Source organism: Coptis chinensis, chromosome 2 (assembly GCF_015680905.1).
Source record: "Coptis chinensis isolate HL-2020 chromosome 2, ASM1568090v1, whole genome shotgun sequence".
Lineage (NCBI taxonomy): Eukaryota > Viridiplantae > Streptophyta > Magnoliopsida > Ranunculales > Ranunculaceae > Coptis > Coptis chinensis.
Window position 1 is genome coordinate 56,170,290 of NC_141457.1, and position 12,366 is coordinate 56,182,655.

At 36.0% G+C, this 12,366-nt stretch overlaps 1 protein-coding gene across 2 annotated transcripts; it reads left to right on the forward strand.

Moving 5' to 3' along the window:
• Positions 1-3,328: 3,328 nt before the first annotated feature.
• LOC147516728 (transcription coactivator) lies at positions 3,329-10,474 on the forward strand. 2 transcript variants are annotated; one of them, XM_086589199.1, is made up of 10 exons: positions 3,329-3,563; positions 3,643-3,732; positions 3,813-3,917; positions 4,970-5,071; positions 5,278-5,362; positions 6,127-6,196; positions 6,326-6,370; positions 6,644-8,998; positions 9,203-9,419; positions 9,636-10,474. In XM_086589199.1, the coding sequence occupies exons 1-10, from the start codon at positions 3,471-3,473 to the stop codon at positions 10,224-10,226; spliced, it is 3,753 nt and encodes a 1,250-aa protein (XP_086445325.1). In that variant the 5' UTR covers positions 3,329-3,470; the 3' UTR covers positions 10,227-10,474. The 2 variants fall into 2 exon arrangements, with proteins under 2 accessions (XP_086445325.1, XP_086445324.1); XM_086589198.1 differs by having other exon boundaries at positions 3,337-3,563; positions 3,651-3,732.
• Positions 10,475-12,366: the final 1,892 nt, after the last annotated feature.

The following is a 12,366-nucleotide window of genomic DNA, read 5'->3' on the forward strand; positions in this document are numbered from 1 at the left end:
CCCACCCACTTTTTGGTTTCTCTGAAAAACATTTACAAATTTTGAATGTTAAATTCTAGAGATTCCAAAGGCTAATTCGAGCCTTCCTTTAATTGTTGATTTCACTATTTGCTTTAGGGGGGTTTAGATTTGGAATTTGAACCTTAATTATTAGCTTGTAGGGGAAGTGATCTACTGCTACTGATATCTTATAGTTTTCAACTGATAGCGTATAGCTCCTGACAATTAACGACAACAGCAACAACAACAACAACAACAACAACAACAACAACAATAGTAATAATCATAACAATATTGATAACAATTATAGTAAATCTAATTGTGGAAGTAGTAATAATAATAATAACAGTAGTAGTAGCAGTAGTAGTAGTAGTAAAAAATTGAATATAATAAGATAAATATAATCATAATGACGATGAGGATGAGGATGAGGATAATGATAAGTAACAGTATATATACAACCAGGCAGCGTAGCAAACATTCAAACCTTTTGTATCTCTTTTTAGAACCACATGGGCAAAGTGCATTCCTACTTATTTGCCCACTCTTTGCCAAATTAGACCTAGCAAGATCCATTGGTGTCGATCCTATCAGCTTTTGTATCTGCATGATACCATAATACTAATCATATTTTGCACCTTGACATGTTCTCAGTAAATAAGATTAAGTGGATCAAGTGTTTGAACTCAGATTTTACTCCTAATAACTCAAAAAGGTAACTCCAAACCATGAACTTGCCTACATTGGAAATTTTAAGCTTCTTTTGTCAGACTTTGTCTATCACACTCCTTACATAGTCTCCAGTACACACAAAAGTAAATAAGAAGCAGTTGTATTATTGGTAGAAACTCTAATGGAAAAAGTAGGTTCTAGATTCAGTTTAACCAAATGCACCTTAAGGTCAAGTAAAACCAAGCCTGGAAATTCTTAACATTCCAACATTCTCATCCTAACATATTTTCTAGCTAACAATAACACTACCATCCAATCTGCGCTCCTTATAAATGTACACGAATAACAATATTATAGATAACCAAATCATTCACCTTGACCTAGAAGGCCAACCAAGTAATACTCCTTTTTACCCCCTCTTACCTACTCGTATTACCAAAAGTAAATATTTTCAAAGTTAGCGGACTATTTACCTCGGTTTTTCTCGAATCGGCGAAGTACTTAAGACACCGTATGTGCAAGACACTTGATTGGTGCATAGATGTATAAATATGGTATAGCATGGAATGAGAAGATATCATAATATCTAATGTCTGTTTCTCACAAATAATGTATTTTCTTCCCCTTCCTCATTCCGATTTCAATTACAATTCAATTTGGAAATTTGTGGTGAACCATCTTTGCCCTCTGCGTAGTTATGAAACAATAGGATGAAATTAGTGTAGCGACCATTCTTATATGAAAGAGTTAATTGCATGAGTAGTAGAATTTACTTACTTTGGAAGTACTTATCCAGAATCCAATGTCTTCAAAGCTTTTCCCGACAAATGTGTTTCATGGGCCAATGCGACTTCTTGACTAAATTTTGTCAACATGCCCCCATCTGACTAACAGGAGGCGGTATTTTGCGTTTAGGACCTTCATTCGGGGAAATATGATGTTCTCGATGATCGAACTCTAAAATAGCTAATGGAGTTGGTGTGTAATCGCAGAGTTAAGTGAACCCGATCGTTGGTATCGGTTTCCTTCGACCTGCAACTTCTATCTTCTTACGTGCCTCTTTTCGCCCACATAAACTTTGACAATGCATTCTCAACATCCGTCAAAATTAAGCGAGAATCACCACACGAATTCTTGATTTCGCACCCATCATCCGAAACCCAAGTTCCAAAATCTCTTTCCTAATACGGCTTGAAGAGGAAGACCCACGGAACCCGAACCGGTTTTTATTTTTTTTTTTTTTTTATCTCATCATAAATTTCAAGAAAGATCGTGGGTATTAAAAATTTGGGAAATTTGGCTCTCGCCTTTACTCTTTTTCGGTGCTAAGAATCAATTCTATGCTTGTAAACACGCATATTAAATGTGAGATAAAGAGATTAAATCGAAAAGTTTAAAAAAGTATTACGTAGATCAAAGCAACTGGCAATGGATTAGGTCTGGATTATTTTTCGAGGAAGCACTCCAAAAACCTGTTAGAGCAGTATCTTTTGGTAGCTCTGGACTATCAGATGTCGTGTTTAAGGTTTTGTTTTGTTTAAGAATGGAGATAAGATTTAAGAATGGGGTTTTTATCTACTATCAGATGTCGTGTTTAAGGTTTTTTTTTGTTTAAGAATGGAGATAAGATTTAAAAATGGGGTTTTTATCTATTTTGGGTTACGAACAATTGAAATCTGAAAAAAATGGCGTAGATTTATTTTTTTTAAGAAAAATCTGATGTGTCAGTCTCAGAGAAAAAAGGGGGGCTGACGTGGGTCACTGGGATCATTCTCAACTACTCAGTATTAATGGTCTTTGATAACACAACCATATGTGGGACCTGCATGTGGGCCCACAATATAATTATTGGTTTAAAAATTTTGTTTGGAATTTCGATTAGAAAATGTTGAAATTGATTTGAAATTTTGTCTAGTATTTTTAAATTTAAAACTGTCGAAATTTAGGTTAAAGACAAAATAATAATATGTAAATTTCTATAGGGGCAAATCTAGAAAGAAAAAAGTGACCAAGAGTTACACAGAAAAAATTATTTGTTTAAGTACTATTGTAGTAATGGTGGAGGTGGGATTTTTAAAATAGTAAAGATATAAATTCAGAAAAATATTGAATTGGTTTTCCGTAACGAGCCCGTTATATGAACTATATCACCAGAAGTGGATTTATAAAATGAATTGAGGGTTGATTTTTGGTGAAGATAGTATTCTCGGTGAATCTCCTTACAAAAAATTTGCCCAAACAAAAATATTTAATTTTGTCAAAAGTTGTTTTGAAATTTGAAAAATCTGGACTGTTAGATAATTTTATAACATTGTAATCAAATTTTGATACGTAGACATCTTCAAATACGCTGATTTTTTCTAAGAATGATTTATATTGTAGAAAGAACATCTCCACAAAAAATCAGTTTATAATTTATTATTTTTCATGGTGGAGTTATTTTGGAGTTGGTATAACTCGAGTTTAGAACAACGGGGCAGATTTCGAAAAATTTTATGTAACAAAGTTTGAGTCTTCTTTGAGAAGCTTGATCCAGTAAAACTCTTCCCATCTCTCAAAAGTAAAAACTCCCACTAATCACTCACACGTTCACGTCTAATTTAAAATCAACGACTCACCTACTTCCAACACATTATAACAACACACAACACACTACTACCACGTGTACCGAAGCATCCAATTTGATCTCCCGCCACTGCACCCAAAAACAAAATCCCTCTCATTTTTATTTCCTCTCTTCAATTTCTAGGGTTTCAAATATCATTTTTTCCCCCAAATCAAACTCTAATAATAATAAAATGGTACTTCAAGATGGTACTACTTCTTCTATAAAATGTTTTGCAGGTGTTGGATTTGTTTTACTTGGTTTTGACCCACTTGAAAAAGTAAAGGTAACTTTTTTAACATTTCATTTCAGTTAAAGTTTCGATTTTTATATGTTTATGATATTTCAAAGTGTTTAAATTTAAGGTACGAAGTAAGCTTGTTAGTGGGGGAGGAGTAGATGTTGGTGAATATGGTCAAAGATGTAGTCACTTGATTGTTGACAAGAATGTTTATGTAAGGGGCTTTTTTATTTTTGTTTTTTTTTTATATGTTTTTATTTCTGTTGTTGAATTTTGAGTATTGGAAATGTTTAGGATGATTCGGAGTGTGTTGTTGCGCGAGCGGATGGGAAAGTAGTGGTTACAGCATTGTGGGTTGAGCATTGCATTGATGTGGGAATGCTTGTTGATTCCAGCTCGGTATGTTTCGTAAATTTGGCCCTGATTTCTTGTTGATGGAATTAGTTTAACTTTATTTGTTAGTTGAGTTTGAGTGAGATTTCCAAATAAGGGGAGAAGAAAGAGCGAATACTTTAGCGGGAAGTCTGAGAGTGAGCAAATGCCTTTACATATATATCTCGAATTTAAGTTCACGAAATCTAAGGGTTAGCATGTGAGAAGGAGGAGAGTTGAAGAATTTTCTAACACATATGCACTTTATTTTTGCTTACTTCAGTTCACGAGAATTTGTTTTGCTCATAAAGATGTGTTAGGATGAAATATAGAATGAGATCAGATAGCTGTTACTAGGGATGTATTAAATTGAATAGTGTTCTCCATTCAAATATTCCACTCTACTACACTGAATCCTTTACATCATTTTAGACCTGCACACAGGCACACCAAACCTTTGGCTACTTAGCCTGGCATGTTTTGGGACCTTAAGGTGCGCATAGGTATGAAATGTGTTACTTGATGGGTACTTCACATTTTGTACTAAGAATTGAAGTTTCCTTTAAGATTAAACTTTAATTCACTACATTCTAATAGGATATACTTCATACTTCACATTTTGTACTAAGAATTGAAGTTTCCTTTAAGGTTAAACTTTAATTCACTACATTCTAATAGGATATACTTCATCTATGGTTATTAGTTTTGCTTTCTAGCCACAAAGTATGACACGTGGAAGCTCCAGCTCAAATCTAGAGAAGGCCACACTTCAGGACCATAGTGGCCTGTTTATATGTTGTAATGGTGATGCATGTATAGTTTCTATACTTTCATTTTTAGCTGGAGAGCAAATTTTGACACATGCTGAATGTTATGAACCTGTGGAATGCAAGTTATAGTTAAGTGTGCTTGTGCATTTGACACAGTATGAGAAATTTGATGCTAGAAATCCCTAGAGACGGAGCTTCAGTATTACTATGCTCTTGAGTAATTGCTATTTTCTGTTTTGTTTTTTTGTATGTTTTGCTCGTTGTAGGTTTGAGATAGTAGCCTATTTTCTAATATTTCTCCCCTTACAGATTTTGTATAGACCAGTAAAAGATCTGAACGGGATTCCTGGAGCCAAATCACTGTCTATTTGCTTGACAGGATACCAAAGGCAAGATCGCGACGATATTATGGTAGGGTGTTTTTTTCTTTTCTTTTATTTGTTTTTTCCCACCTCTTAAATTGTTGGACTTAGTAGTTATTATGTTATATACTTATATGTTACATGGGCAACATGGCATCATTGTACTTCTGTTGGTTTAAGAGTACGATAATCTCCAGCATTATGGAACATTGTTGAGAGTATGTCTTTTTACTGTTTCTCTTTTTCTTTCCACAGAGAATGGTAGCCCTGATGGGTGCAAACTTCTCCAAGCCCTTGGTAGCAAACAAAGTGACTCATCTGATATGCTATAAATTCGAGGGTACGATTTGTTTACTCAGACAGAAAGTATGTCAGAATGATTGTGCTTGGTGAACTGTAAAAAGAATGCCAGGCTTTAAAGTGATAGAGTTGTTATGGTTAAGGCTGAATAAATAGTAATTTTTTACTGTTGGTTATACTTTATAGAGAAGAAGTTTGGAGAGCACAAAGAGAAAAAAAGGATACGGCCTTATTAGTTTCGGCCTTGTATCACTTCATTATATATATGAAAATAAGAGTTTACCATAATAGAAACTTCCTATATCCCCTCGGGAGATGTCCCTTAGAACTCTAACAAGAATCACACACATTACAGAAAAAGAGAGGGGAGAAGTATGACCAACCAAACAGTTTTTATTCCGATCAGCTATTTTATTAACCAAAAAGTTTTGATTCATGCTCTGATTTGTGAGGGATCCCTTCTCAAATACCAACTAAACGCTGGAAGTTAGATTTTGCAGTATGCAATCTTTGACTTTATGCCGAGGAGGCAAGGAGGCCAATAAGTACTTTGGATTTACTACATTTCTTAGTCTATAGCAGTGCTTATTTTCTGAGTTGCTAGTACCTTAGTGTCTCTGTAGTTATTTTGAAGGAGGCTTATAATTTCACTAGGACTAAGATAATTAATATAATTGGTAGTTCTTTAGCTTTCCCATTTTTGGTTCATAGCTAATCGTAAATCAAGGTGCACTAGGAGTGAATATTAAATGATTTTCGCTCATATGGTTTAAGGAAACTTCTAGTTGATATTATTTTATACAGGTGAAAAATATGAGCTTGCAAAGAAATTGAAGAAGATAAGGCTTGTCAATCATAGCTGGTTAGAAGACTGGTCGGTTCTTTTCTTTACTATAATGTTGTTGAATCTTAAACATCATCATTGCATTTAAGCAATCTCCATTCATGCGTCTTTTTTTCTTTTTAATGTGGGGGTTGTGTGCTAAAATGTTCCTATTTGCAGTTTAAGAACCTGGGAGATCCTTCCTGAATGTGATTATAACAAAAGGTGAGCAACTAATCCTTTCTAAATTCTTACAACATCTCCATGTGCCTCTTTTAAATTTCTGTTGTTTTCACTGCATCTTCTTTGATGAGACCTTTAATCTCTTGGAAGCAGGGCCATTTCCCTGACCTCCAATCTTTGTTATGATTAAGAAAATAAGTTTGTAATTGATTGTTTCTTAAAAATTTAAACAAAAACAACAAAATTATTGATCTATCTCAGAATTCCTAGAATTTCTCAATTCTGATTTCTTGTAATTTGTTATTCTTCTTACAGTGGATATGAGTTAGAGATAATGGAGGCTGAAGCTAAGGATTCTGAAGAAGAAGCAGAGGAGGATAGAAACAATAAACAACGGGAGAATTGCGCTCCTATAACCATGCATAGTGGGAGCGGATCTTATATTACAAAGGGATATGAAATGCCTATGCTAATTAACCAAAATGAAGCTGCAGAGAAAATTTTGTCAGGAAGAGCTGAAGATATTATTAATGAGATGAGGTCAGTAAGTAGCCCCAAGAAAGAGGCCCGGTCTGATAAAGTTCCAGAGTTGCATGAAGTAATCAGACAGGGAGGGGACTTCACTTCTCAGGGGTCCGGAAGTGGAGTCAGGATTTCAAAGGGATCTGAAATGTCAATGCTAATTAACAGCAATGAAGCCGCAGAGAAAATTTCATCAGGAAGAAATGAGGATATTGCTATTGAAAAGAGATTACTAACTAGCCCCAGAAAGAAAGCCAGATCTGATGATATTACAGAGTTGCATGAAGCAAATAGAAGGGGAGCAGATTTTACTTGTCAGGAGTCTGGAGCTTATGACAGAGCTAACCTTTGCAAAGAAAGCAGTGAGCTGTTCTCTAAACCGATAACGTTGCAAAGAAGTTCTCCGTCCGACGCAGCAAACCAGGGTACTGTAAGTTACTCAAGGAAAATTCAAGGGCGAGCTTCAATTTCCAAGTTCTCGGGATTGCTCTCAAATCAAGGAAGTGGCTCTCCTCATGGTGATTTAGAACAGTACAAAGTAATGGAAGGTATTGACATATCTCCTCCAAAGCTAAATCAACTCAAAATTAACCAAGATAGTTCAAAAAAAAGTAGCGATTCAGAGTTGCATCTCGAGGGAGGAAAATGTAACATACTGCCTCAGAAGAGAAAGGCGTCCCTTTCTAATTTTAGCTATAAATCGCCAATGAAAGTCACTGCCGATTCAAAAGCTTGTACCACCGGAAGTCCATTGGGAAGTGCTAGAACTGAAGGATTGCTGATTGATACACCTCATTTAAAATCCAATGCTTTTTATAGCAATGGTGAGAAATGTTCTGGTATCAATAAACAGAAAGGATCACTTCGCTTGGGTAGAGAAACCATTGCAGCTGAAGCTATATTCTCTACCATGGGAGGCAAAGAAGCAGAGCATAGATCGACAGTTGGTGCTAGATGTGAGGTGGCTCGGTCCCCTTCACTCACGGAGAGTGTCACTCGACAAGAGACTACAGCAAATTTGAGTAATGAGAACGAAGTTGAGAACACTGCTACAGGTGAAGGTGATGAGACTGAGGCTCCAGAGGAAGAAATTGGAGCAGAGCTTGAGAATACAACTAGAGAAGAAATTTTTAACCCTCGAGAAAATGTAGCCAACAAAAAAAAGGTAGAATTGGTGCAGATTTCAACAGTTGAAATGAATAGAGACACTGCACACATTGAAAATGTGAAAGGGACTTTAGAGAAAGATGAAGAAGATGTAAATGGAGCTAATTGCAAGAGCGATGTTCAGGGTGGGTCAGTGGTGAAGGAGAAAGTGGTTAAAGGGGGAGGCAGTGTTTTCAGTAGACGAAAGAACAAATCTGTGTCTGTTGTGAAAAAAACAGAAAAGTCTGGGAAAGACAAAGAAGTAGATCTTGACAAAAATAATGATGAAAAGACGGAGATGAAGAAGTCAAATGGAAAGCAGCGTTCTGCAAGTAAACTCAAGAGTAAGCCTGTATCGTTGGATGCGACAGAGAAGCCGAAGAATAGAGACAAGGATGACCAGCCGATTGAAAAGGGAGATCTGGTGCAAGCAAGAAAACGTTTGTCAAGTGATAGTGAGAAAATTCTGCATCCTGTTGTTAAAGAATCCGCAACTGCTGGGGTAGACAAAAATGCAGAACTTGAGATGGTGTCAAATGACGGAAAGATGGAGTCTGAAAAGGCAAAAGGGGTGCAACGTCCTGCAAGTAAACCCAAGGGTAAGACTTCATATTTGAAAAACACAAGCAAGCAGATGGATGCAGAGAAGGAGAACAAGCCAATGGAAACTGGATCCCTGAGTACAAGTTCGGGAGAACATAAGAGGGAGACGGTGGCTGCTAAATTAAGTAGAGCATCTATGCAGATTAGAAAAACAGTATGTGGGATAAATGTAGATGGTATTCAGCTAGGTGGGGGTTCACAAATTTTTAGGCCTGAGCCTGCATGGTTTATAGTGAGTGGACATCGTTTACAAAGAAAGGAGTTCCAGCAAGTTATAAGACGACTAAAAGGAAGAGTTTGCAGGGATTCTCACAATTGGTCTTACCAGGCTACACACTTCATTGTTCCAGATCCAATTCGAAGAACAGAGAAGTTTTTTGCAGCTGCAGCGTCTGGCAGGTAAATCTGTTGATACACTTTAATGGTTCTTTGCTCAAGTTAAATTTTGTTGAGCATTTAACCTTTAATTGCGTTGCGCCGGTATAGATTGGATTTTTCGTTCTTTATAAAAGATGGGGCAGTTTATGTTCAAGTTTCATTATCATTTATGTGACTATGACATGTGGATTACTCTTGATAGACAATGTGTTTCCTTGGGTGCAGGTGGATTCTCAAGACAGATTACTTAACTGCCAGTAACCAAGCAGGAAAGTTGCTACCAGAAGAACTTTATGAATGGTTCAAAAATGGTTTTAGCGAAGATGGTGCAATAAATTTAGAGGCTCCAAGGAAATGGCGCCTCTTAAGAGAGAGGACAGGTCATGGTGCCTTTCATGGAATGCGCATTGTCATATATGGAGACTGCATTGCGCCTCCACTGGTAGTTTTCTGTTGGCATTACTATGCTACATTTTATGTACTCTTTTTACTGGTTACTGTCTTTGGTTCTTTGAGTAAATTATAACAATCTTATACTTGTTTTCTTCGCTGAAGAAGATAGATACCTTTCCTGAAATTTTGTTGTTACTTAAGTATTGTGTTTAAGACTCTAATATTTTTTTGGCCGTAATCTTTTTTAATCGCATCTCTGAATTAGGATACACTCAAGCGTGTGGTGAAAGCTGGAGACGGTGTGATTTTAGCAACTTCCCCTCCTTACACCCGGTTCCTCAAATCTGGAGTCGACTTTGCTGTTGTCAGCCCTAGCATGCCCTGTGTTGATTCATGGGTGCAGGAGTTTTTAAGGCATGAAATACCATGTGTTGTGGCAGACTACTTGGTGGAATACGTATGCAAGCCTGGGTCCTCCCTTGACAGACATGTGCTCTTCAATACTCATGCTTGCACAGAGAAATCATATGCAAAGTTGTTAAGTCAGTCGGAAGAGATTTTTGAGGCTTTGACGCCACCAGAGTGTAACAAAAGCAATAATAGAGAGGAGGATGAAAACAGCGCTGATATCTCTTGCCAAAATTGTGGGTCCCATGACAGAGGAGATGTAATGCTGATTTGTGGTGATGATACCGGTTCTTTTGGGTGTGGGGTTGGTACCCATATTGATTGCTGTAACCCCCCGCTGGGAGCTGTTCCAGAGGAAGATTGGTTTTGTCAAAATTGCTGTAAAAGCAGAAGTAACAGTAATCCTCCAAAGAAGATCAAGAAAGGTTCCTCTTCGAAGCGCAAGTGATTATTCCAGTTTGTTTTTCTTTAGTTTACGACTGTGTTTTAATATTTACATTGCCCCTGTTTTTATTAAAAGGTATATTAGGTCATGGGACACCATTGTACTCACCTCTGTATAGCTCTTTGTTTAGTAATAATATGAAGTTAGGCTGGGATTGTATTTAACAATGTGATGTGTTCATCTTGCAGTTAAACTGCAAAGTATCACTAATTCGCAAATGATACTTGATTAAAATTCAATTTTTATTCAAAGTTTGTGTTATTAATTATTTTTGGTGTAGGGATTTTTTCCTCATACTGACATTCTGATTGAACTTCATGTTATATTAAGGAGAATTACATTTAGAATTTGCCCAAATGAAAGTTTTGGAACTACCCATTTTCAATTTGTATTTTTGTTTCACCAAAAAGCATCTCCGCAAAGACATTTTTTTTTTTTTTTTATGGATAAGGACATTCAGTTTTCATGATATGCTTACATATATCAATGAAATTTCTTCTTGATGGTGACAAACTTCTGCATGCACTAGGCAAGATGACCACCACTGTCCACTGAAGAGGCTGTTGTTCCTAGAAGCATTACAGAATTTTATAGATGTAAATTGATCAGCAGAATCTATTATAGATGCAAATTGAACAACAGAACTTTTAGATTTTTGTTTAAACTTGTGCAGCAGCTCAAGTGCTTAACTAATGGTAAATAGTGAAGAAAAAGAGACAAATGAAGAAGCTCCCACTCATTCCAGCAAGTTATATTTTCCCCCACTAAGCATTCTAGTAAGTTACTTTCAGTTGATACCTTGAGGTTGCTAGATTTTGATGGTAGTAACAGGATACATAAGCCATTATAGGCTTTGGAACTGTGAATCAGCCAATTTTTAATTGAGCCTAAGATCTGCCGTTGGATTGGGCTTTAGGCTTAACTTAAACTTTTGGAAAGTCGTCTTCAACCTTCAAATGGGATAAGCCCTTGAAGACTATAATGTAGTTGGAACCAACTAAACTTGAGCCCCAAACCTTTGGTTTGACCTTCTGAGAGTCAATTCGAACACAACTTTTGGTACTACAGAGTACAAGAAATGCTGGTTTTAAACTAACAGTTAAACAATACTATTTTGGTTTTAATTCACTTAATCATCAACTGATTATGTACCTAGTACTTGCTCAATATGGATTAAAAACGTTAAATGCACTATAGTTTGAACTGGAGAGTTCAACCGATAACTTGTTTTAATATGAGGATCAATTTGATTTGAACATTCTTTCACTGGTTCGGCTAACATTCAAATTGACTTGTTCGGAAAGTTCAATCGACTACCTAAATACATTATTATTATTCGAATCCGAATTGCCTTAACCTGCCATCATAATTGATAGCTGATGGAAACTAGTTGAACATTTGTCCTCTCACGAAATAATTTCATACTTTAAAACTACTTTATATTGAATAATTGATCTCTGAGTACTAGATTCATAAATTTGGAAGCTAAGTGTGTTGGCAGATATTCAAAATATAGGTTGTGCTTAATAAAAGAGAAAGTTTGTTGGCAATACTAAGTTGAGGAAAATGTAACGCAAAATGTTGAATACATGTTTATAGGGCTTTGATTCTGTTTGGTAGGCGGTGGTATCTAGTACCAAATTAGTAGATAAATATAAAATGGCACAAGTGTTTTAAGAGACTTGGGTTTCACTAATTTTATGTCATGTCACTAACTGACTGACCAAAGTACCAAACTACAAGAAATAGAATTTGCTTTTATGCCATGGGTTTTGAACTTTTGATATGCATGATATGACCAAATAATTGGTACGATACTTTCCAACATCGTTCTAACTTCTAACTAATCAACAGGTAGATATTTTCATTTTTTTCACCTCCGTGACCCCTTGTATTTTCCATATGGGTACTTGCCGAGATATAGAGGAACAAAAACGTATGTGACGATAATTTGAAGTTTGAACCATGGTACAAAATATTAGGATAGAGCCACATATCGATATATGTATTGCAGATATATTCTCATATGTGGGAATATTTTATATTGGGGCATATGCAAATATCGTAATATATCTACATATATTAACAATGATTCCTCGGTATATCTTGATATTTAATGTAAAAGGAAATGAAAAACTTGTGA